At 40.2% G+C, this 24220-nt stretch overlaps 3 protein-coding genes across 11 annotated transcripts in view; 1 reads left to right on the top strand and 2 right to left on the bottom strand.

Annotated features, from left to right (window-relative positions):
• The window catches only part of pde7a (phosphodiesterase 7A), a 47256-nt gene extending 45816 nt beyond the window's left edge, over positions 1 to 1440 (bottom strand). For 3 of the 5 annotated variants that reach the window (XM_057824271.1, XM_057824274.1, XM_057824276.1), the window contains exon 1: positions 1249 to 1439. The gene's annotated coding sequence lies outside the window, so the exon portion shown is untranslated. Of the gene's footprint in view, positions 1 to 1248 lie in introns of all 5 variants that reach the window. The other 2 variants (XM_057824275.1, XM_057824277.1) reach the window with 2 other exon arrangements.
• A 572-nt stretch (positions 1441 to 2012) lies between these two features.
• Positions 2013 to 10095, top strand: trim55b (tripartite motif containing 55b). Its single transcript, XM_057824844.1, has 8 exons — positions 2013 to 2333; positions 2657 to 2829; positions 2937 to 3120; positions 3189 to 3284; positions 3356 to 3589; positions 3658 to 3680; positions 8643 to 8767; positions 8829 to 10095. Exons 1-8 carry the CDS (start codon positions 2214 to 2216, stop codon positions 9005 to 9007), a joined length of 1134 nt encoding a protein of 377 aa, XP_057680827.1. The 5' UTR covers positions 2013 to 2213; the 3' UTR covers positions 9008 to 10095.
• Positions 10096 to 13546: 3451 nt separating this feature from the next.
• The window catches only part of crhb (corticotropin releasing hormone b), a 57337-nt gene continuing 46663 nt past the window's right edge, over positions 13547 to 24220 (bottom strand). For 4 of the 5 annotated variants that reach the window (XM_057824847.1, XM_057824848.1, XM_057824846.1 and 1 more), the window contains 2 exons: positions 14418 to 14546; positions 13547 to 14309 (listed from right to left, as the gene is read on the bottom strand). In XM_057824847.1, coding sequence (XP_057680830.1) covers positions 13816 to 14289 — 474 coding nt within the window. In that variant the 5' untranslated portion in view covers positions 14290 to 14309; positions 14418 to 14546 and the 3' untranslated portion in view covers positions 13547 to 13815. The remainder of the gene's footprint in view (positions 14310 to 14417; positions 14547 to 24220) is intronic. The other variant, XM_057824850.1, reaches the window with a different exon arrangement.

Below are 24220 nucleotides of genomic sequence, written 5' to 3'. Positions count from 1 at the left end.
CCAGGGTTCACTAAACCCGGACCTCGAAGCCATTTTTCCTGTCGTGTTTTCCATGTCTCCCTCCTCCAACACACCTGAATCAAATATTCAGGATCATTATCAGGCTTCTGGAGAGGTTGCTGATGACATAATCATTTGATTCAGGTGTGTTAGGGGAGAGAGAGATGTACAAAACATGACAGGATAGATGGCATCGAGGTCCAGTTTTGGTGAACACTGCTATATACTGTTAGCGAATGAGGCTAGCGGCCGCCTGGCATAAACAAAGCTTTTCTGGCAATAATTCATGTGAATAAATGCTTAAATCCCCAAATTCTTTATAGATATGGACGTAAAACTAGGGGTGACAAAATATCGAAATGTTGATATATCGTGATACTTTGTATCCCAAAAGGTTATCGATATGCTGCTGCCAAGAATCGAGATATCTGTCTAACTGTCTAGATTCTTTGTTGAAAGAACTAAAAACCGGTCAGTTACGCATCTATTTTACATATTTATGTCAAAGAATGACGATGCGGTTCCCGTTCTCACATTGATTTTTTTTCACAACGTTTCAAAATGCAGGCATGGTACGAAAAAATACAATATTTACCTTGAATCCTCGAACAAATCACTCTTGAGGCAATCCTTCCTGTTTTTTTATGCAGTAGCCTACAGCTTTCGTAGTTCTTCCAAAATCCAAGCTTAAACCCGGCTTTGACATGACCATGTGCCGCCTTCGACTGACTATTGCTAAATGAAGATTCAAGCTCGGCCCCCTATGGTAAGGCATTGCGCAAAGAATGACGAAGTGTCACATCAATAGGTAATGAAGTCTATGGTTCAGTTAAAGAGGTGGCTTGAGTGAAGGCTGAAAAAGAGCCGAGCTGATACACACCTTTTTCCTTACGCCACTGACAATGACATTCTCCTGTTTCAACAAGCTATCCTTTACCCCCATATGCCCTGTCTTTCTTATATATTACATCCTCTGATTGTTTTACGTCTCTGACCCTTCTTGAGTGTAATTTATATTGTTAGTTTTGTGTAGTGAGCGCAAATTCTACTCAGTGACAGCCAACGAACAATCTTAATTCTATTTATTTACACTTCCCCCTTACTAAAGTTGTTTCTTTACAGCAGAAAGGGTAACAACGGTGGCAGTCAGATATCACTTTTGTTTTTCAGGTCATTCATTGTTAAAAAAAGAAGCAGCACGGCAAAACGCCACGCTGAAAAATAAGTAAAAATATCAAAATGGCTTACCTCTTTGGGGGACGTTGTGGCAGGCAATGGGTCGGGATTGTCATTTGTCGGTGAATAACTTCACCTTGCTGGCGTTAAACTGGTCTTTCGGACGTCCGACCTTTGAGTCTCTGGTTTCGGGAAACATATGAAGAAAACATCTTTCATATGGGGACGGTCGTAATGTCTAGAGTCGTTTGTAGTTTGATCGGCATGTTCGTTTTTGAAAGATTACTGGAGAAAACTAGTTTATCAAAGGCGTGTCTATAATGTCCCGCTTCCGCTTCATGATGCGACGCCACGGTCTAAAAATAGCATTCGTGCGGTACGCTATTCACGTGATTCTCAAATAACAATTGAGCAAACAGTTTTTTGCCAAATACCACCTCAGAAAATACTTGCTTCTAAGTATCCCACCACGGTTATCATAAAAAATGCTCCAAATAATTAATTTAATATTAAAAACTAATTATATTAAATTAACTGATTAATTGTTTATTCATTAGGTTGTTCTCAATTAATTGACTAATAGTATTCAGGGCCAAAGTATTTATTATACAAGACATTCACAAGCCTCCTTTTAATAAATAACCTCTAAAACAATAGCTAGCTTGTCGAAATGTCAATTGTGTTAGAACAGCTGCCCACTTTTGGCATTATTTTGGTGGCTGTTATTGTTTGCAGCAGTGCAATTACTAATGGCTAAAGCTAGAGGCACTACACGAAGCCCTCACAGTGTCAATAAAGGGGGGGTGCTGGCAGTCATCAGCTGTCGGCCACTTCCCTTCTCAGTTTCAAATATGGCCAAGGTATAAATGGCATTGACGTGAGTGCAGTAGCTTCTAAAAACAGACGTGACACCAGCAGCAAGAGAGAGACGCACACAAAAAAGCCGCCGGGGCCTAGTCCTTTCGGGCCTCGTGTTGTTTTCCTAACACGCTGTTTTCCTGACGTCTTGTTTTTGGCCTAGGAGTGATATCAACGCCATGGAGAACCTGGAGAAGCAGCTCATTTGCCCCATATGCCTGGAGATGTTTACAAAACCCGTGGTCATCCTGCCCTGCCAGCACAACCTCTGCAGGAAATGTGCCAACGATGTCTTCCAGGTACAAAAAAACAAACCTCTTGACAGCTATTTGTAATCTCTCTTATCCATTAGAAACATGACAACACGAGTACTCCATTTTAGCACTTTAAGCTAACCTCGTGTCATTGAAACATTTGACATTTGTGTGAACGTAAATAGCTCATGATGACAACTAAAGAGATACTGTACATCGGATCTATGTTTTTTTTTTCGGGTTTGTTTTCTTAATGCCAAAGACTTGTGAATTTTAGGGTGGCAACACATTAAAAATATTCTTTTAGCAGTCGTGTGCTGATTGCTGCCTTTGTGCTGTGGTCATATTCCAATGTTCACCATTTCCAGGCCTCCAACCCGTACCTTCCGACCAGCCGCAGCGGCTCGTTAGCATCTGGCGGCCGCTTTAAATGCCCGTCATGTAGGCACGAGGTCATCCTGGACCGCCACGGTGTCTACGGGTTGCAGCGGAACTTGCTGGTAGAGAACATCATCGACATGTTCAAGCAGGAGTCAGGCAGGTCCGTCGGGATAAGCATGCCATGCTCGACCGGGCCCCGACGGCTCGTCAATAAACTTACGTTGACATTATCAACATGACATCGCTCTTCCTGTCAATTAAAAACAGTGGCAGCACGCCAGCGCCCCAGCATAAGGAGGCGGCAGCGCCTATGTGCGACGTCCATAAAGAGGAGAAGATCAACATCTATTGCGTGACCCACAATGTGCCCACGTGCTCAATGTGTAAGGTGTTCGGGGTGCACAAGGACTGCGAAGTGCAGCCCATCAACAGCATCTATCAGACAAAAAAGGTGCGCTCTACCCCACATAAACTTTAAAAAGTACAAAACAAAAATAACAAAAGGCTGATTTCACATAGACCGAGCTAAACGACGGTATCGCCATGATGCTAGGCAACAACGACAGGTTGCAAGGCATCATCAGTCAACTGGAGGAGGCCTGTCGCGCCATAGAGGTCAGACGACACATGAATCAACATCAGTTTGACCGTTTCCTAATACGTTTCCTCCAACATTTCGTAAAAAGGAGAATAGTCGGCGTCAGAAGAATCTCGTGTGTGAGAAGTTCGACCTGCTATACACCATCCTTGAGGACAAGAAGCGCGACATGAGCGTTAAAGTGACGGCAGAGCAGGAAGAGAAGGTCAGCTACATCCGGGGCTTGACCAGAAAGTACGGAGACCACTTGGAGGAGAGCTGCAAGATCGTGGAGAAGGGGCTGGAGATCATGGAGGAGCAAGAAATGGCTGTCTTCCTGCAGGTTGGACGGAAAAATGCCCATTGTCTGTTTGCAATGGTTGCTGACTTTATTTTGTTTCTCTTTTCCAGAATACAAAGCCTCTCCTCAAACAGTGAGTATGCTCCAGTGGGGCAAAAAAGTGTTTAGTCAGCCACTAGTTTCGCAAGTTCTCCCACTTAAAAAGATGGGAGAGACCTGTAATTGTCATCATAGGTATACCTAAACTATGAGAGACAAAATATGGGAAAAAAATCCAGAAAATCACTTTGTCCGATTTGTAAAGAATTTATTTGCAAATTACTGTATGGTGGAAAATACAGATTTGGTCACCTACAAACAAGCAAGATTTCTGGCTCCCACAGAGCCATAACTTCTTTAAGAGGCTAATCTGTCCTCTCCACTTGTTACCTGTATTAATGGCACGTGTTTGAACTCATTCTCAGTATAAAAGACAGCTGTCCACAAACACACCTCAAACAGTCACACTCAAACAGCCAAGACCAAAAAGCTGTCAAAGGACACTTGAAACAAAAATGTAAATCTGCACCTGGCTGCGAAGACTGAATCTGCAATAGGTCAGCGGCTTGGTGTGAAGAAATAAACTGTGGGAGCAATTATTAGAAAATGGAGAATATACAAGATCACTGATAATCTCCCTCGATCTGGGTCTCAATGCAAGATCTCACCCGGTGGGGTCAAAATTATCACAAGAACCACATGGGGCGACCTCATGAATGACCTGCAGAGCTGGGGCCAAAGTATAAAGCAGTTATACACTACGCCACCAAGGACTGAAATCCTGCAGTGCCAGATGTGTCCCCCTGCTTAAAGTCTGAGTTATGATTCTGCGTTGCTGTGACAGCGTGGCGACAATGTAGACCCTACGGCATCAATAAGCGTTCGATAGTTCTGCGACAACGGAACGCGTTGCTCTGTAATTCACCGCCAAGCCACTAAAAGGGTGTGGCATTGTGTTTGTACGGTTTTGGGGGACTCTTGTCGACCTACTATAGTTTTCCTCCGGTTACACAACAATGCCAACGGAGATGGAATGCTTGAATGTGGATCTTCAGGTTATCAACATCAAACAACAGATGTAGATCATACAAATGTTGAAGGTGCAGGTGACACAGAAGACGGTTGCGCAGGTGGTCCGTCCGACTGTTGATTCCGCACAGAGACTGGCAGTTACATTACGAATTCTAGTCTCGGATGGAAGCCAGCAAGCGGCTAGCTTCAAGTTGGCGTCGAGCAATGTGTCCAGCGTTTTGTCTGAGGTCTGCAAAGAATTGTGGACAGCCCTCCAGCCCGATTTTTTGCCGTGTCCTACAACCAGCCAGTGGGAAGCTATAGCAGATTTCTGGCAGCTATGGGATTTGCCAAACTGCGTTGGAAGCCTTGATGGTAAACACGTTATCATAAAAGCAACGAGGTTCTCTCAATCAGTGATGATGTATCAAGTGTGTGAACTCTGTTGTTGAAAATTAAACATCAAAACAACTCTTTTGACACCAAACCTGTGCTTTATTCTTCATATACTTGAAGTGTAAAATGTAAATAAGTCACAGACTCACAGCAAACATATGTACACAATAAATGATAAAGTGCACTAACCAAAGTGATAAAAAGCTGGCAGGTTTTGGCCGAATGTCTCACAGCTTCGTGTGGCCATTCGCTTCCAAACACACACACACTTGTCTCGGAGGTTCTTCCATTTTTTTACGCAATCGCTGACCCCCAGCCCTGTATTTTCAGCAATTTCCTTCCATGAATTGCTTGCCATTAGGCCAGGGGTTCCCAACCTATTCCACTAAGGCACACTGTGGGTGCAGGATTTCATTCTTACCAAACAAGATGACAACACTTTTTCCCCAATCTGGTGTTTTACAAGTGCAATCAGTTGATTGCAGTCAGGTGTGGCTTGTTTTAGCAGAAGCCTCATTGGTTCAACTGTCTCTGCTGGATCGGCTGGAACAAAAACCAGGACCCACAGTGTGCCTTGAGGACTGGGTTGAAAACCCCTGCATTAGGCAATCTTTGTAATGTCTTGACGAAACATTGTAGAGGTTGTTCTACTTGCGGACCTCTTTGATGATCCTCTCGTCAGCTTGGTCCATTTTTGCGTGTAGCACAACAATGTTTGAAAGTGGCAATGATTTCGCGCTGAACCGGAAACAACAGTCTGAGCGGACCAATCACAGTCCATTTGTGTTACGTCACCACACGTTGACGTAACGCCCATTGAGGAATCTGTGAAGGTGCACGTCACCTTACGGCCGAGGGTCGTAAATCGGGTCTGCCTTGACGCCATAGGTCTGCCGCAGAAGCATAACTCGGCCTTAAGTCAGTATACGTCCAGGCCGATCTGAAGTTTGCTAGGGAGAATGTCATATGGTCAGATGAAACCAAAAATGTAACTTTTTGGTAGAAACCCAACTTCTTGTGCTTGGAGGAGAAAGCATGCTGAATTGCATCCAAACACCATACCTACTGTGAAGTAAGGGGGTGGAAACATCATGCTTTAAGGCTGTTTTCCTGCAAAGGGACCTGGATGACCGATCTGTGTAAAGGAAAGGACAAATGGGGCCATGTATTGTGAGATTTTGAGTGAAAACCTCCTTCCATCAGCAACGGCATTGAAGATGAAACATGGCTGGGTCTTTCGGCATGACAATTATCCCAAACACACTGCCTGGGAAACAAAGGAGTGGCTTCGTAAGAAGCATTTCAAGGTCCTGGAGTGGCCCAGCCACTCTCCAGATCTCAAACCGTTAGAAAATCTTTGGAGGGAGTTCAAAGTCTGTGTTGCCCAACAACAGCCCCAAAACATCACTGCTCCTGAGTAGATCTGCATGGAGGAATGGGCCAAAATACCAGCAACAGTGGGTGAAAAGCTTGTGAAGACTTACAGAAAATGTTTTGACCTCTGTCATTGCCAACAAAGAGAATATATCAAAGTGTTGAGACGAACTTTTGTTCTTGACCAAATACCTATTTTCCACCATAATTTGCAAATAAACTATTTAAAAATCAGACAAAGTGATTTTATGGATGTTTTCCCCTCATTTTGTCTCTCATAGTTAAGTAATACCTATGATGAAAATTACAGGCCTCTCTCTTCTTTTTAAGTAGGAGACCTTGCACAGTTCATGGCTCACTAAATATTTTTCCAAAGAACTTTAATCCAGAACTAAGGAACTTTACCCTAAGATCTAGCGATTTAGTAAGAACTTATTGCAGAATTGGTCCAGACTAGGAAGGAATTGTCGATAGAAATTTGACGTAGAACAGCCAAGAGTTAACACCTCTACATTAGCCCACAACTAAAACTGAGAATTTTATCCTGATTTAAGGTCAGAATTTAAAACTATACCACAATACTAGCAACCTTTTGTGTGTGTTTTAGCCCTGAACTAGTAATAAATTACCCATATTGAAGTTTAAATTGTAACATATTTATGTCACACTGCTGTTGCCATAGTGTGCACTTCCTGTAGGTGTGGTATTACAGTATAAAAGGAATCTCTGTGACCCGTTAGGAGCACATATGCTGAGAAGCACGCTGAATAAAGAAGTGATATCCCATCCTCGTCGCCGCTTTTTGTTATGTACTTCCTTAATCTAAGTACATGTCAGGCCGAGACTTGAATGGAACAACACTTCTTTATTCACCATGCTTCTCAGCATATGTGCCCCAGACACATCACAGAGATTCCTTTTATACTGTAATACCACAGCCACAGGAAGTGCACACTATGGCAAAAGCAGTGTGACATAAATATGTTACAGAAACTAAATCCCAGTACTAGGTAGAACCTTAGCTAGACATGTAAGATCTTTAGCCCAACGGGCAAGGTATGAGTTTACCCATATCTAGGTCACAACATACCGTAATTTCACGAATATAAGGCGCACCCGTGTATAACGTGCACCCCAAATTTACTTGTAAAAGCTAGGGAAGATTATTGTACCCGTGTATAACGCGCACCCTAATTTTAGCACCAATAAATAGAAGAATACAAGAAAACAGAGCTCATGTACAGATACAGAAATGTCATTTTACTGACTGGTGAAACACAGCACAAGCATAGCACATTGGTAGTTCAAAACATTACCGTAAACTGACAATATGTACAGTAATAATATGATCTGATAACTTCTTCAACTTACCAGAATCCAGGAGAAAACAAAACAGATGTGACTTTTCTTTTAAAGGCTGCTGTATAACTTGCTCGTTTCATCATGATGAATGAATGTTTCTTCCATGGATTGATACAGTAAAATGAAAGCGAGAACGTAATTCGAAAATCCAAGAGGGCTCATCGCTGTGGACACGACAGTAACAATGGGAACTATTGTTATTTGGGTTTGAGTTTCCCAAGGGACAGATATAGTTGACGGACACAGGAAGTCGGTGTTGTGTTACGTTTGTTATGGTCCGAGTTGCAGGGCTGCGATAAACGTTGACTCAAATGAGTTCAAGAAACTAAATTCTGTGCTTTATGAAGAGTGAAAAAAGCAGGATTTAAAACGGACGAAATCATTCGGCCGATCAGAGTGAAGTATTACCAAAACAAAATGGTGACGTAACGTACCGTAATGGTCGGCAATGGATCGCCGCATACGTTTCTTCAACACAACATGGCCGTGTCAATTTAAAGAAAAATCGTTTTTTATATACATTTCTACATCATTCTGTCTCCATCCATGTACCTGTGAATAATGCGCACCATGATTTTACAAGTTCATTTTGGGGGAAAAAAGTGCGCGTTATGTTCGGGAAATTACGGTAATCCCGGGACTAGCTGAAACTTTAGCTAGACATGTCAGATATTTAGCCAAATTCCAGGTACAACTTCATCCCCTTCTGATTGGAACTTTACCCCAAAACTAGGTCGAAACCTTAACCAGCCCAACACCAGGTACTATTTTACCCACTTTCAGAGCAGAACTTGAATAGCTGAACTAGATAGAAACCTTACATGTAGAATCCCAACACGAGGTAATAATTTACCAAATAACAAGGAACTTTAGCCCACACTACCAGGCTACCATGGCCTCTTTTTGCACTCAGACTAGCAGAAGCTTGCAGTACATCCCACCTGGACAAAGTCGAGCGAGGTTACGAGAACATGGATCACTTCACGGCCGACTTCCGGCGAGAGCGCAAGGTCCTGGGCAGCATCGACTTCCTCCAAGGTGACAGTGACACTGATTTTACGTGACATCACTGCTCTCTCTGACGCTTCTTCTTCTACAGAAGAAGACGATGACGATGATGAGGACGAGGATGTACCAGCGCCAGGAGCGGCACAAGTAGAAGCGGCGCCGATTGTCGCAACAGCCACAAGCGGCGGCTCTTCCGTTCCTCCGCCTGCTGCAGCAACCGCACCAACGAATCCCATATCCGCCGCGGCTAAGAGCGTAGCGTCCATCTGAAGTGTTCCTCCAAGTCAGTCAGGATTCTTTTGGGAGAAAAAATGACAAAGGTTAACCTCGAAGACAGCACATCGACTGAACTTTGACCTCCGCTGTGTTTTCTCCACGTCTTTCTTGTGATTGTGGATGTGTTATTCATGTTTTTACTACTTAAACACAAAATACCCTTAGAAAATACGCAACTTGTCCTTTTTTAAAAACTAACTTTATAAGTAGACGTTACTAACAAGCCCTGTGACGTTCGAGTTATTTCTTATCACACTCAAAGTTATTAAAAAGGAATTGTGAAAGCACCTCTGGGTCATTTCTAGATGCACAGTCCTTCAGATCTACGTTATGGTGGTGCCTTGAAATACAAGTTCAACTCAAAACTTAAATTTCGGAACTTCCTTCCCCTATAAAGTAATGCGAAATTAGTATGGACCAATAGTGATACTCGTATTGGTGTCAGGACCGATACTGCACTAAAATTACATCATCGAGGAGTACTAAGAAATATTCTGCGTGATATATCATTTTCGAGATCTAGTTGCCCTACTCAAGATGACCACCAGCCCTGCTACTTCAAATAGATTGGATGTCTAGCGCCATCAATAGCAGATGCTTTGTCGCTAATAAAATAATCCTTTGAAAATTGGTTGAGAAAAATAAGATTGATTAAATTTGAATGCCAATATATTATTGATGAGAATGTCAACCCTACCAACATGGCCGCGCTAAGGCCATTTTGGGAGGGGCGATGAAAGGTCATATTTCTGCCATGAATTGAAATGAGCTTATCATAAATAAATGTCTTATCCATTTGGAGTGGGAGGGTGGCACCGAATGAACTTGTGCTCAATTGACCTCAAACCTGCATTAGGGGATACTTATGACATGTGTTCAGTTGCCGAATGAAAAATATCGAGGATTTGTTGCTGCAGAGGGGTCCAAACATGAACGTGAAAATTACTGTCACTAATTTGTCTCACCACAAAATTTGAGCAGTCAAAACCTGACAAACTTACAACATATCTGCGGCAACTTCCCGTGTTTGATGAGCGTCATACCCTGTCGGGTCCTGTAGGGATCATTTGCATCAACCCTACAACGCCAGCTAGTGGCAACAGAAAGTCACTCAGTTTACTTATACATGTCCAGTTCCTTTCAGATTGGTTAGTGTAGTTACAAGACCTTTTGTAATACTAAATTTTAAGGCCCATGTCCACATTTCTCTGTTTGTTGCCATGACGACCCTTTGTTCGCCATTAAAAGGAAGTGGATCCCTTCAGGGACTTAGGCAGCTTATAAAGCCACGAAATTTGACACACTTGGTCGAATTGGTCCAATTAGAAGATTCATTTTGGTCTTTGAATAAGGGCGTTACTGAACATCTCTGTGGCGCCTCTAGTTTTGTAGGGCCCTCTTCAATAGGGATTTTTTTAACCTAGGTGTGTTCATGTATTTCTTATCTAAAGATATAAAAAAAAACTAGGGCTGTCAAAATTATCGCGTTAACGCGCGGTAATTAATTTTTTAAATTAATCACGTTAAAATATTTGACGCAATTAACGCACATGTCCCGCACTGTCCCATGTCAGACAGTATTCTGCCTTTTGGTAAGTTTTACAGCAAGGTTGTTTGTGCTGTCTAACAGCAAACTCTTGTGGTCGCTTTGCGACATGGTTTATTGCATTCTTGCCAGTTCAATATGGCTGCATGACGTCTCGGGCTGACGCCTACGTTGTAATGTTGTGCTTATATGATCCTTGGACAAGATTTGTCCGTAAGTATGGTTGTTGTAAAGAATGTACAGATTATGTTAGTAAGCGAAATGTTATATTTTTTGTATGAGACGCTTTTTGTTTATGTTTAGTGAACCTGTATAGCGTGCTAAGCTAACGTTGTTGCTAATGCAATGCTTGTGTACTTTTTTTTTTGTAGTTTCACTACGGTCTAAAGAGAACAATGGTTTGAGGCCATTTTATTAATAAATCAGATGAAAAAGGAAGAAGTCTGATTACTAAGGCGTCGTTCACTAGCTGTCGAGCTTTGGAAAAAGTAGACGCTTCGGAGTGAGGATAGCATAGACAGATTTAAATGACAGTAGAGTGAAATGCCCACTACAGTACTTATATACCGTATGTAGAATGTATATATCCATCTTGTGTCTTATCTTTCCATTCCAACAATTTATTTTTACAGAATATATATATAATTTACAGAAAAATATGGCATATTTTATAGATGGTTTGAATTGCGATTAATTGCGATTAATTACGATTAATTAATTTTTAAGCTGTAATTAACTCGATTAAAAATTTTAATCGTTTGACAGCCCTAAAAAAAACATCTCCGTCAACCATGCCCACAACACAAAAGAGGTTCCGCACAAAAAAAGGCGAGTTTCAAGCACATGTTAGTTCCTCATTAGATGATGAGAGCGGGACGATCTGCCACCACCCTGAGCGGCGTGCCGTCCGAGTTGCGCCAAACTGGGAAGGCCCGTTCAGTCCTGTTTGCAGGGCTAGTTATGGCTGTTCTATGCATGTGTAAACGTATGTTTATTTACTGCCGACCGTCTCACTTCAAATGGACTCGACGTCTAGCGCGGTATATGGCAGGCAATGAGCATGATAGCAATTTGCTTACACCCAAGTGAGTATGCAGTGATTTAGTATTAAAAGAAAAAATATATATATATTCTTTAAAAACATTGTATCGGTACAGTATCGGTCAGCCAAAAAAATGGTATCAGTGCAACACTATAGAAAAGCAAATAATCCAGATCCTTGTGTTAATTACCGAAATTTTCGGACTATAAACCGCTACTTTTGAATTGCAGTTTATAGTCCAATGCAGCTTATTTGTTGGTTTATTTGGGTTAATAGGTAACACTTGATTTGACAGCAGCGTGATAAGACCGCCATAATTATGACATGACACTATCATGGGCATTACTGAATGCTTATGACAGAAGTCATGAAGTGTCATAAATATGTCTTTATGTCTTAAAATATGTCACTAACTCCATTTGTCCAGCTTGGATCATTTACATCAATTCAAAAGTGAAATAATTTGCCAGATAACACTAAATGACATTAATGCTCATGACAATGCCATGTCATAATTATGATTGTCTAATGACAGTCTTATGGCGCCACTGTCAGAAAAAGTGTTACCACATACCATAACTAGCAATTAATTGATTGTCTTCCCCTAGGGAGCAGTGATGGCCAAATGAAGCTTCTTGAAGCAATGAAGCTTTGCAGCCAATTGGTTCATGGTGGTTCAGTTGGTATTAAGACAGTCGTATGATGCTGCTGTCAAATAAAGTGTTACCGGTTAATATATTTTGGTGTAAATATCCCATAATACAGTGAGGACAGCTGCGGTTTATAGTCCAGTGTGGCTTATCTATGAAGAAATGCCGTTTTCATGCCAAATTTGGTGGGTTGCGGCTTATAGTCAGGTGCACCTTATAGTGTGGAAATTACAGTAATCAATCTCCTCAGAAGATAAAGAATACATGCCTGTGAGTCTTTTCGTAGGATGTGTTGAAGCCACATAGTTGTTTTTTGTTGCTCGCTTACTTTAGATTTTAGAAATATTGGGACCTTTACGTGGACCAAAACCTTGAAGCACATTTTTCTAATATTTGTTGGTTGAAATTGAAAGGTGAGGGACACAACATTGAATTTGAAAGCAACTGCAGGGTTCAATAAGACGAAAAGTGAGCATTTTTCAATGCAGCACTGATTCTCGAGTCAAAGAAGGATGACTCACAGCCTTTTTGTTTAGTCTGCACGGACAGTGTCGCTCAAGGATCAGCACACACACACACATACACACTTATATACATTTCATTAACACCCTCATTAACACGCTATCCAAGTGTCTTGTCACTCGGAAGGGGAGGGGGCAAAAAGTTTCAAAGAATGTATTATGACACCTTTATTATTATTTTTGAAGCGCATCCTGCAGTGCTAACCCACGACTTGGATTATATATGAATCGATATTTGTGTAGGCAAGACTCCGGAAAGATGCAACTCAGTTTGTGTACACTGTGCAAATGGGTGATTTAAAAATATATGTATATTATTATACAGCAGGATTTTGCTTTTATTCTACATTAACGAGAATTTAATTTTCTATTCATCATTTAATACTATTTATTGAACAGTATATGTGGACAATTTAATGATATTTTCAAAGTGGTTGTCAGGATTATAATCCAGATAGATTAATGATCAAAATGTAGATTTTCAAATTTGACATTTTAATATGTTATAAAGTGTTTTCACCAATATGCTATTTGACTATCCATTATTTTTAAGAGGATTTAAAAAAATAAAAATAAAAAAAAAAATTGAAATACTGTATGTTGCCTTATCAGAATTGTCAATATGATTTCAACTAAAAATGAGTGTTAAAATTACAGCCGTTTAAGTGCAATTAGCTAAAAAATATTTGCATTAAAATGTATCTATCATGTTTACCATGAAATATCTGAGAATATTAGTGACATGAAATTGATTAGAGCATATGATTTCCACAGAGAAATGTAGATCCGTGCCTTTGTCGTTGTTTTTTTTTTTATTAGAAAATATATGTTTAAATATATAATGTTCTCCTGCACATGACTGCTTGCACATCAGTTTATTAACAAACAAAAAATGTCATATGTACAGGGGGGAAAAGCATTTTTTTTTCTTGGGATACAAAGTTTTTTTTTTTCATAATTTAACATCCATTTGAGCTGTAAATCATAAAGCAACAAAAATAAATAGTTTTTTTTTTAAGGGTGGATTTCAGGGTCTTTGGTCTTCACTTGCCGAAGAGCTCCATCATTCTTCTGTTGTTCTGGGCTTGCTGGGCCAACTGCTCCGCCTTGGACATCTCCATCATCTCCCGCAGCAGGTGGAAGGTGAGGTCCAAGGAGATGGGCGGGTCTTCGGACCGACGTCCCCTCTCCGCCGAGTCGTCATGTCGAAAGCCGCCTTGCAAAAGCCGGCGAGTCAGCTGCAGCTGCAGCGCGCGGTTCAAGAGCCCCGCGGCTCCTAGGGGGTACATGGACGAAGGGGGGAAAGAGTTGGGGTCTCCGTTGCCCAGTCGGATGAAGTACTCCTCCCCGAGGCGCTCCAGGATGGGACCCGACCTGTGTTGCTGTTGTAGTTGCTCCAACTGCTGAGCGTTGGGGCTTTGCAAGGCTCCGGCGGGGCTCTCAATAGCCCGACATTCGCGGCGCGGTAGGAAGGCAACGAGCAGAATCACGGTGGTCGCGAGGAAATTGAGCTTCATGTCAGGCGCGAACAAAAAATCTGCATGGGAAAATAAAAATTTAAAAAACATGACAACTTTAGTTGCTGCGTCATGCGCATTTACGCACAATTTTACGCATGAACCTTTGCGCAGATTTCTGGCCATACCTTCACTAAGTGCACAGGAGATCCAATTCGGTGATGGTGTGTTGCTTGCCGGGTATGCTTGGCGCGATGCCCGCCGTCCTCCTTGTTTTCCCCCCACGAGTGCAGTCGTGTGGTGGTGCTGGTGGATACCTTCAGATGGGAACGAGGTGCTGACCGGACTTGTATATATAGTGAGAGCGCCTCGCTATATGATTCTGCGCGGTTCTCGGCGTGCCTGTGAATGGACGCCCCCCCCCGCCCCTCCACCACCACCCAACCTTACATCCCACTCACCAGCCCTGACAAAGTGCTTTAGTTTAGACGGGATGACTCATATGAGTGCGTGTATGTGTGTTTTCGCCAATAATAGACTTATTCATGCCACACCTGCTGGCATGTTACCACAAGACATGAAAATAATGATCTATTTTTAGGCAATCTGTCAGATTTATGAAAATTACAGTAAAAAAAGAAAAAACACTGCATTTGAACTAGATATGTAAACTTTTTAAAGGGAACTTCAGACTTAAAGACTTGTTGGCTCTAAAGAGCCACAATTGTTCTCTTTTACTAAAATATCTTATTAGAAACACATAAAATATTGCCATTGATTTAAAAATCTATCATATTTAGTACATGTTTTGACCTACGGAGGGCGCAATATTTTATACGCACAATGGACGCTTGAGGTGATGCTGTTGTTTGTCACTGTCACTAGACGAACACTACCGGTGTTCTGCAATACCATCGATGCGGCGAAACGTCCAACACATGCGCTTATCGATTAAGACTGGCGAGTACTTACCATTTGTGTTTTTATTAGGGCTGTCAAAATTATCGCGTTAACGGGCGTTAATTAATGTTTTAAATTAATCACGTTAAAATATTTGACGCAATTAAAGCACTCCCCCCGCTCAGATTTAAATGACAGTTACAGTTAACTGCTTGTTAATTGTGTTTTATGGAGTTTTGCCGCCCTCTGCTGGCGCTTGGGTGCGACTGATTTTATAGGCTTCAGCACCCATTAGCATTGTCTAAGTAATTATTGACATCAACAATGGCGGGCTACTAGTTTATTTTTTGATTGAAAATTTTACAAATTTTATTAAAATGAAAACATTAAGAGGGGTTTTAATATAACATTTCTATAACTTGTACTAACATTTTTCTTTTAAGAACTACAAGTCTTTCTATCCATGGATCGCTTTAACAGAATGTTAATAATGTTAATGCCATCTTGTTGATTTATTGTTATAATAAACAAATAGTCCTTATGTGCTGTATTCTTGTGTCTTATCTTTCCATTCCAACAACAATTTACAGAAAAATATGGCATATTTTATAGATGGTTTGAATTGCAATTAATTACGATTAATTAATTTTAAAGCTGTAATTAACTCGATTAAAAATTTTAATCGTTTGACAGCCCTAGTTTTTATGGATTTTTTTATTACCTTTTCATTGCCTCAAAATACTTTTTGCCTGTGTTTCCCTCCCATGTGGTAGCTTTAAAGCAGATTGTTGATCTGTTGACCACATTAGTCACGTAGCGTATATAAACCACCCTTATTTGATAATACTACGTTTAATTGTTTTCTTATAACATCTTTAGTATGTTCTGTCTGTATGCATCTAAACAAAACAAACTAAAAGACGTTTCGCCTATGTAGCACATTTGGGCCGAACGGGTTTTGTCATACCCTTATCTCGTCTCATCCCGTCGTTCTTCTTCATTTTGCTTTTGCTGCTCGTTTTGTGAAATATCGACAGTGCTGTCATGCTCATTAATGTTCCTCTCGGGTTCAAATCGAAAGGCTTGAACAGATGACGTTTTTATGTCGCAAGAGTCATGAAGCCCGGCAGCGTAACCCAGTGACGTCACCGCCCTGCGACGTCAACAACAATGGCGACCTACCAGTTAAACTAATATTAAAATTGCATAAAAACGAAAATATCAAGAGGGGTTTTAATATCAAATTATTGTAACTCATAATAACAGTTATCTTTTAAGAACTACAAGTCTTTCTATCCGTGGATCCTTTGTAGACCTCCCTTCTTCTATAATTTATAAACAGTGGTACCTCTACATACGAATGTCTCTACATACAGAATTTTCAGGTTAAGACACGCCTCAATGGAAAAATATCACCTCTTGTTACGGGAGACATTTCCAGATACGAAAGGCAAAAATACAGTATGGCTGTACATAACATACTTATAGCTGTGCTGCCATTGGCTATTGCCTAGCATTCCTGGCATCCAATTGGCAAAGAAGGACCTCTACCATATGAGTATGTGTGCATCCCAGCATCCTCTTCATTCGCCCCTCGTGTTCCGACAGTTTTACATGAGTGTATTAACTTTTATTCTTTACTCTATTCTTGTTTTTTTTACATTACGCAACTCTAATTTTATGTTTATTGTGCAATAATCTAAAAGTAACATGTATTTGTAACATATTTTGATGCATTATGAAAGATTTATGTCTGAATTTTGGGCGGGGCTTGCAATGGATTATTGCTTTTACATGGAAAACGTGTCTCTTCAGCAGAATTTTCAAGTTACGAAACTTCCAGAACCAAATAATTTCGTAAGTAGAGGTACCACGATATACAGTGTATAATAATATATATAGATATATAATTACCTGATCTTGATCAACCTTAGCTTACCTAACCTAGTCATTAGCTTATTTTACCCGGCAACATATAAATTGACAATATACTGCTGTTTGTTTTTTTTCGATTAAAAAAATAGTAATGATACAGATGAGCTGTCCCGAGCCGATCGCGTCGTCTCACTCTTGCTCCCTCTTCCTGCTCATTGTTTGTCAGCCCGTGCACTGGAGTTGCTAATGATGTTGACAAATGTTTGGGTTAGATCGTGCCAGAGCTGCGGACTTCAAAGCGGCGACATCATAGTCTAACTTGTTAAACAGTTGCTGTGGCAACTCATTGTGTGTAAGTGAGCAGCTCCAGCGGATTTGAGTAGACTCACTCAATGAAGCATTTAATAAAGTCAAGCATTTTTCTACTACAGTACTTTATTCTTGTTTAAAAATAATTCGGTGGGACAATAACTTGTTTAAAACTTATAATAAGTATTCATATTTATTACATTTGAAGTGCTTAAAAACCATTTATTAATATATATATATATATATATATATATATATATATATATATATATATATATTAGGCCTGAACGATATTGGAAAAAACTATTGCTGCAATTTTTGGGGGGTTTGCGATATTATATTGCGATATTAAAAAAAAATGTATATATATTTTTTTAAAGAAATTTTCAGTAGATGACTTGAATAGCTGTTTGGAAAGACTTTGGATGACTCACCATCACCACAGTGGACAGTGGTCCCTCGTTTTTCGTGGTTAATGGGGACCAGAACCCGCCACGATAAGTGAAAAACCGCAAAGTAGCGCACCCCCCAATTTTTTTTTTTTTTTTGTGTGTTTTTTGTGCTCAATGTATTATTCAGCTTTAGCATTGGAAAGAGATACATATAAGACATGTTTTTTTCCTCACTTTTCCCCCCAAAAGTGATTTAAAAAATGTATATAAATAAATGGTTTTTAAGCACTTCAAATGTCATAATTATGATCAGTTTTAAACATAACTGTCCAACCAAATCATTTTTTAACAAGAATAAAAGTACTATAGTAGATAAATGCTTGGCTTTATTAAATGCTTCTGTTCATCTGCCTTAGCTCTGACGTTGGAGTGACATGTAATAATTTCAAACTCCTCATGATCAATTCTGGCATTTATATGTCTCCAACGTCTCCACACACACACACATTTATTCCAGCGCAGCTTCCTTGCAGAAACTGTTTAACAAGTTAAACGATGATTGACAGATGCCCGTGTGAAGTCTTTGGCCAGATCAAAGCCATCATTAACTTTAATAAGCAAGTGCCGCAGTGACTGAGAGGAAAGGGTTGGGAAAGGGAGGGTGTGAGGCTCTGCGCATAGCAGAAAGCAAGGCGTACGTGGATTAAAAAAAAATAAAAACTATCGCAAGTGCTTGCGATGGGACTATCGCGCATGCGCACATCGCAGTGGCGATGTTTAAACGATATATCATTCAGGCTTAATGTATATACATAATTATTTTTTTCAATTATAAAAAGTGAAAAAAAACATGTCCTGTATGTATTGTATCTCTTTCCAATGCTAAATCTGAATAAATACATTGAACACACACAATTTTTTGGTGGTGGGGTAGCGCTACTTCGTGGTTTTTTTCCCTTATCGCGGCGGTTTCTGGCCCCCATTGACCACGAAAAACGATTACAAAGCCAAATTATAATTTAAGGGCCTTCGATCGATTTAATATGATATTATGCACATATTTAAGAAAATCAATTTAGATAAATCAGTTTGATTCTTTGGACCATTTTTTAGCTTAAACATTTTTTAAAATTGGACTGAAAACGTAATTTTATCAAAATGTCCTATCTAAAATGTGACATTTGATCCGCGTTTTGCTTTTCGATTGATTTGATTGAATTGTTGCTTAATGTAGGGATCTAAATTGATGTACACTAACATTAAATACAGTGGTGTCTCGAGATATGAGGAACCTTTGCGTTCATGCCACATTGTATATAGTTTTTTGCCATTTTGTGTTGAAGTTTAACATCAAACTCAATATGAAACAAACTTTTACCTTGTGGATTTATAGCATGGACTTACCGTACAGTCTACTAGCTTGATGCTAATAGTAACAAATAATGGGAAGCTACATTCACAAGTTATCAGTAACTCTCAATAGCATTCTTGCAGTAGATAATTGAAAGTGAACATACAAGTAAGCACTGTCATGTATTCTTTATCCTCTTTAAAGAATTAGGGCTGCAGCTATCGATTATTTTAGTAGTCGATTAATCGATTAACTAGTTAGTTCGAATAATCGAGTAATCGGATAAGGAACATAAAAAATTAAAATAGCTGAACCTCAAACGGTAGAAGTAAATAAATAATCTATGTAAATCTAATCTATGTAAAACAAAAGAACAATTGGCTAACTTACATAGCTAAAGTCTACTAGCTTAAATGCTATAATATGCCAAAGTTTATCTTTTTATTTTTTTAAAGCTCTTAACAAATGGTTCAAACACATATTCCCACAAAAAACGGCAAAATATACCTATGAACTAAATTATGAATGCATCAAAAAAAAAACATTTGCGCAAACAAAAACTTAATGTTAATGTTGGTCTTAACAGGGGGCAGCTGTATCCAGCCATGTGAAATGAGTTATGTCATATTCACTCTTGCCACTAGAGGGCGGTGTTTCCACCCAAATCAATAAAACTAAATGCAAAGACTTTTAAAACAAACCAACAACGCCACTTTGATTAAACGAATACTAAAAGTAGCTAATTTTATTTCGAATCTTTTTTCTAATCGAATTACTCGAGTTAATCGATTATTCATTGCAGCACTACAAAAAAATGGTTATTACAATTTCCAATTTAACATATTAGATGGCTTAATTGTGTTTTAAGTGATTTGATTCATGAGTTATATTCAAATAGTAAAAAAAAAAAAAACTTCTAATTTAATGTAATTGTTTTGTTTTTTTAATGTATTTATTAGGGCTGTCAAAATTATCGCGTTAACGGGCGGTAATTAATTTTTTAAATTATTCATTCATTCATTCATTTTCCATGCTGCTATTCCTCACCAGGGTCGCGGAGGTGCTGGAGCCTATCCCAGCCAACTACGGGCAGTAGGCAGGGGACACCCTGAACTGGTTGCCAGCCAATCGCAGGGCACAAGGAGACATACAACCATTCACGCACACACTCATACCTACGGACAATTTAGAGTGTTCAATCAGCCTACCATGCATGTTTTTGGGATGTGGGAGGAAACCGGAGTTCCCGGAGGAAACCCACGCAGGCACGGGGAGAACATGCAAACTCCACACAGGAAGGCCGAAGTCCGGGATTGAACCCTTGATCTCAGAACTGTGAGGCAGACGTGCTAACCACTCAGCCACCGTGCCGCCTATTTTTTTATTTTTATTTTTTTAATTAATCACGTTAAAATATTTGACGCAAATAACGCACATGTCCCGCTCAGACAGTATTCTGCCCTTTGGCAAGTTTTACAGCAAGGCTTTTTGTGCTGTCTAACAGCACACTCTTGTGGTCGCTTTGCGACATGGTTTATTGTTTTCTTGGCAGTTCAATATGGCTGCACGACGTCTCGGGCTGACGCCTACATTGTAATGTTGTGCTTATATGATCCGTGGACAAGATTTGTCCGTAAGTATGGTTTTTGTAAAGAATGTACATATCATTTTAGTAAGTGAAATGTTATATTTTTTGTATGAGACGCTTTTTGCTTATTTTTAGTGAACCTGTATAGCGTGCTAAGCTAACGTTGTTGCTAATGCAATGCTTGTGTACTGTTTTTTTGTAGTTTTACGACGGTCTAAAGAGGACAATGGTTTGAGGCCATTTTATTAATAAATCAGGTGAAAAAGGAAGAAGTCTGATTATTAAGGCGTCGTTCACTAGCTGTCTAGCTTTGGAAAAAGTAGACGCTTCGGAGTGAGGACAGCATAGACAGATTTAAATGACAGTAGAGTGAAATGCCCACTACAGTCCTTATGTACCGTATGTTGAATGTATATACCCATCTTGTGTCTTATCGTTCCATTCCAACAATTTATTTTACAGAATATATATTTAATTTACAGAAAAATATGGCATATTTTATAGATGGTTTGAATTGCGATTAATTGCGATTAATTACGATTAATTAATTTTTAAGCTGTAATTAACTCGATTAAAAAGTTTAATCGTTTGACAGCCCTACCATTTATTTGATATGACGCCGCACTATTTTGTGGGATACTTCCCACTTTACTTTAAAATGTTGTACCCAAATTGTTTTCATTCCTAATTCAATGACTGCCATTGACCGTGTCAGACGTCCAATCCGTTTAAACTGGGAGGAAACGGCAGTGTTGTTGGAGAGGCATCCATTAAATTGGACGTCTAACCACAGTCAATGAGTTAATACCCCTCCCGGATAATGCGGCGATGTCCCTAATACTTGACCCTCTCTGCGTTGCACTTAATGAATGAATCGGCATCTGCATCCAAGTCAGGAAGGGACGGACGCGGGGAGGGATGCGACGTTGATTCATTGCCGCACGTATATACCCGCGTCACCAGCCTCTCGGGCCATCCGCCTCCCAGCGAGGGCCTGGCGCCAAATCACACTCTCGAGATGGAACGCGCCATCCAGGATGAGACGAGCCATTAGAATCCCAAGCAGAGTGATGTAGATTAAAAAAAAGTCCGTGTTTTCGCACTTAGAGTGCAAAGCAATTAACGGGGGCAATTACCCACGTTGGAGATTTCACTTAACTTTCTGTTCTAATGTTAAAGCCTGACACTTTTTGGCATGCTGCGTATTTGTCACAATGAGGTTAAGGACATCGCTGTGATCCTGCGATGTAGTTACATTCCAGCAGGCTGTGGGGGGAAATTACATTGCATACTTTGATTACATGACGGGGTTAATCGTCCAATCAGTGGTGAAAATGACATCTGTGTTAAATATTCCTCCTAGAATGACATTATGAGGGAGGCTACGATGTGTGTGTGTTACCTTTTACAAAACTTTGCCAGGTTTTATTCTTAAACAGGAAAGACATGAATGAGACAGGAAATTGTTGTCAAGTGTAGGATTGAGTAAGTACTTGCCATAAATCTCAACAGCTTCTTTAAAGTTGATTTCTGGACTCATTGACTCATTTCTTTTTATTTTGTCATCACAGCCCGTACATATGGAAAAAATAGTAGATTGTTGTCAAGTGTGGGAGCGAGTCAATACTTGCCACAAATCTTCACAGCTTCTTTACTTTTGATTTACACACTTATGGCTACTTTTTCTCTCATATTTCTCATTGTAGATGGTTTTCTATGTATGAAAGTCCTCCATTTTGTCTCCCTGAAGAAAATACTAGATTTCTGTCACATGTTGGACACTTCCACTACTTCCCATAAATGCCTCTGTTAGGTCTAAGTTTGGATGTTTGTCTTCATAGGAAAATGCTATATACTGTCTTGTTGTCACAGCCCATTCATATGAAGAAAACAGAAGATTGTTGCCTTGTCTAGGAACCAGCAGTGCTTAATTTGGAAATCATAAGGTGCCGGAACGCAAAATACAGTGGGGCAAATAAGCATTTAGCCAACCACCAATTGTGCTAGTTCTACTACTTGAAAAGATTAGAGAGGCCTGTAATTGTCAACATGGGTAAACCTCAACGATAAGAGACAGAATGTGGGACAAAAAAGCAGAAAATCACATTGTTTGAGTTTTAAAGAATTTGTTTGCAAATTAAAGTGGAAAATAAGTATTTGGTCACCTACAAACAAGTAAGATTTCTGGCTGTCAAAGAGGTCTAACTTCTTCTAACGAGGTCTAACGAGAGTCTACTCGTTACCTGTATTAATGGCACCTGTTTTAACTCATTGTCGGTATCAGGGGTCGCGTTAACCGAATATTTTCCGTCGTTGACTGGTTTTTTAAAACGGTGACGGAAAAAACTGAAGTCTATCTGTCATTTTGACAGGTTGCAATTCACACCCCAGACCACGGGGTGGCGAGTGAACATATTAAATAGCTATTGTCTCTCTTGATGCATGACGTCGTTGGCCTTACTCGGAAAAATGTCAAGGCAACTGAATGTTTGCCTGGCACAGCCAGACTGTTCTCCCTTTATTTTTCAAACACTGAGAGAAAAGTCTGGGACACAGCCTCTCGTGTAGGTACAAAATCAATCGACAAATCAGATTGGTTTATTTGCGTGACGTGTTCTTCACGAGCAACGGCACTCTTGCGCGCCAAAAGTCGTCTCTACAACAACACGGATGGTGAACGGGAGAGCCGAGAATATGTTCCAATCCGCGGTAAATTCAGTTTTAAATGAGCTAAAACACATCGACACGAGTCATTGACAACAGTCTGTCTCGCGCTAGCCATGTTGAATAAACTCCGTTCTCCTCGTATGTTTACTTCCGCGCGCAAGTCCCTCGTCCTGCCCTCGTCGCTTTGCCAACGCGTCTGCACGTCGCTGATTGGTGCACTCCGCTGTCTGTTTGCCTCTTGTTAAGCTTGTTCGGACAGAATATTAATTAAAAATGAATGAAAACTAAATACTATTGAATTTGTCATTATTATCATTTAAAAAATGTAAGTGACGGGTAAAAATAGATTATGACCGGATTTTTATGACACTGTCTGTCAAAATGACAGACAACGAAAAAGTCTAGCGCAACCTCTGGTCGGTATAAAAGACACCTGTCAGTCACACTCCAAACTCCACTATGGCCAAGACCAAATAGCGTCGAAGGACACCAGAGACAAAATTGTAGACCTGCACCAAGCTGGGAAGACTGAATCTGCAATAGGTAAAACACTTGGTGTAAAGAAATCTACCATGGGAGCAATTATTAGAAAATGGAAGACATACAAGACCACTGATAATCTCCCTCGATCTGGGGCTCCATGCAAGATCTCACCCTGTGGTGTCAAAATGATAACAAGAACGGTGAGCAAAAATCCCAGAACCACACGGGGGGACCTAGTGAATGACCAACAGAGAGTGGGGACCACAGTAACAAAGGCTACTATCAGTAACATAATGCGCCGCCAGGGACTCAAATCCTGCACTGCCAGACGTGTCCCCCTGCTGAAGAAAGTACACGTCCAGGCCCGTCTGCGGTTCACTAGAGAGCATTTGCATGATCCAGAAGAGGACTGGGAGAATGTGTTAT

This window comes from Corythoichthys intestinalis, chromosome 20, assembly GCF_030265065.1.
Source record: "Corythoichthys intestinalis isolate RoL2023-P3 chromosome 20, ASM3026506v1, whole genome shotgun sequence".
Taxonomy (NCBI): domain Eukaryota; kingdom Metazoa; phylum Chordata; class Actinopteri; order Syngnathiformes; family Syngnathidae; genus Corythoichthys; species Corythoichthys intestinalis.
The sequence above is the reverse complement of the archived record's forward strand: the minus strand, read 5'-3'. Positions and strand labels throughout refer to the sequence as shown.

What these genes read in the sequence shown, in the direction of transcription:
- trim55b (XM_057824844.1), top strand. Translation starts at nt 2,214, where the DNA reads ATGGAGAACCTGGAGAAGCAGCTCATTTGCCCCATATGCCTGGAGATG. An exon ending in GTGCCAACGATGTCTTCCAG is followed by an intron (nt 2,334 to 2,656) that starts GTACAAAAAAAC and finishes CACCATTTCCAG; the next exon opens with GCCTCCAACCCGTACCTTCC. An exon ending in AAATGGCTGTCTTCCTGCAG is followed by an intron (nt 3,590 to 3,657) that starts GTTGGACGGAAA and finishes TCTCTTTTCCAG; the next exon opens with AATACAAAGCCTCTCCTCAA.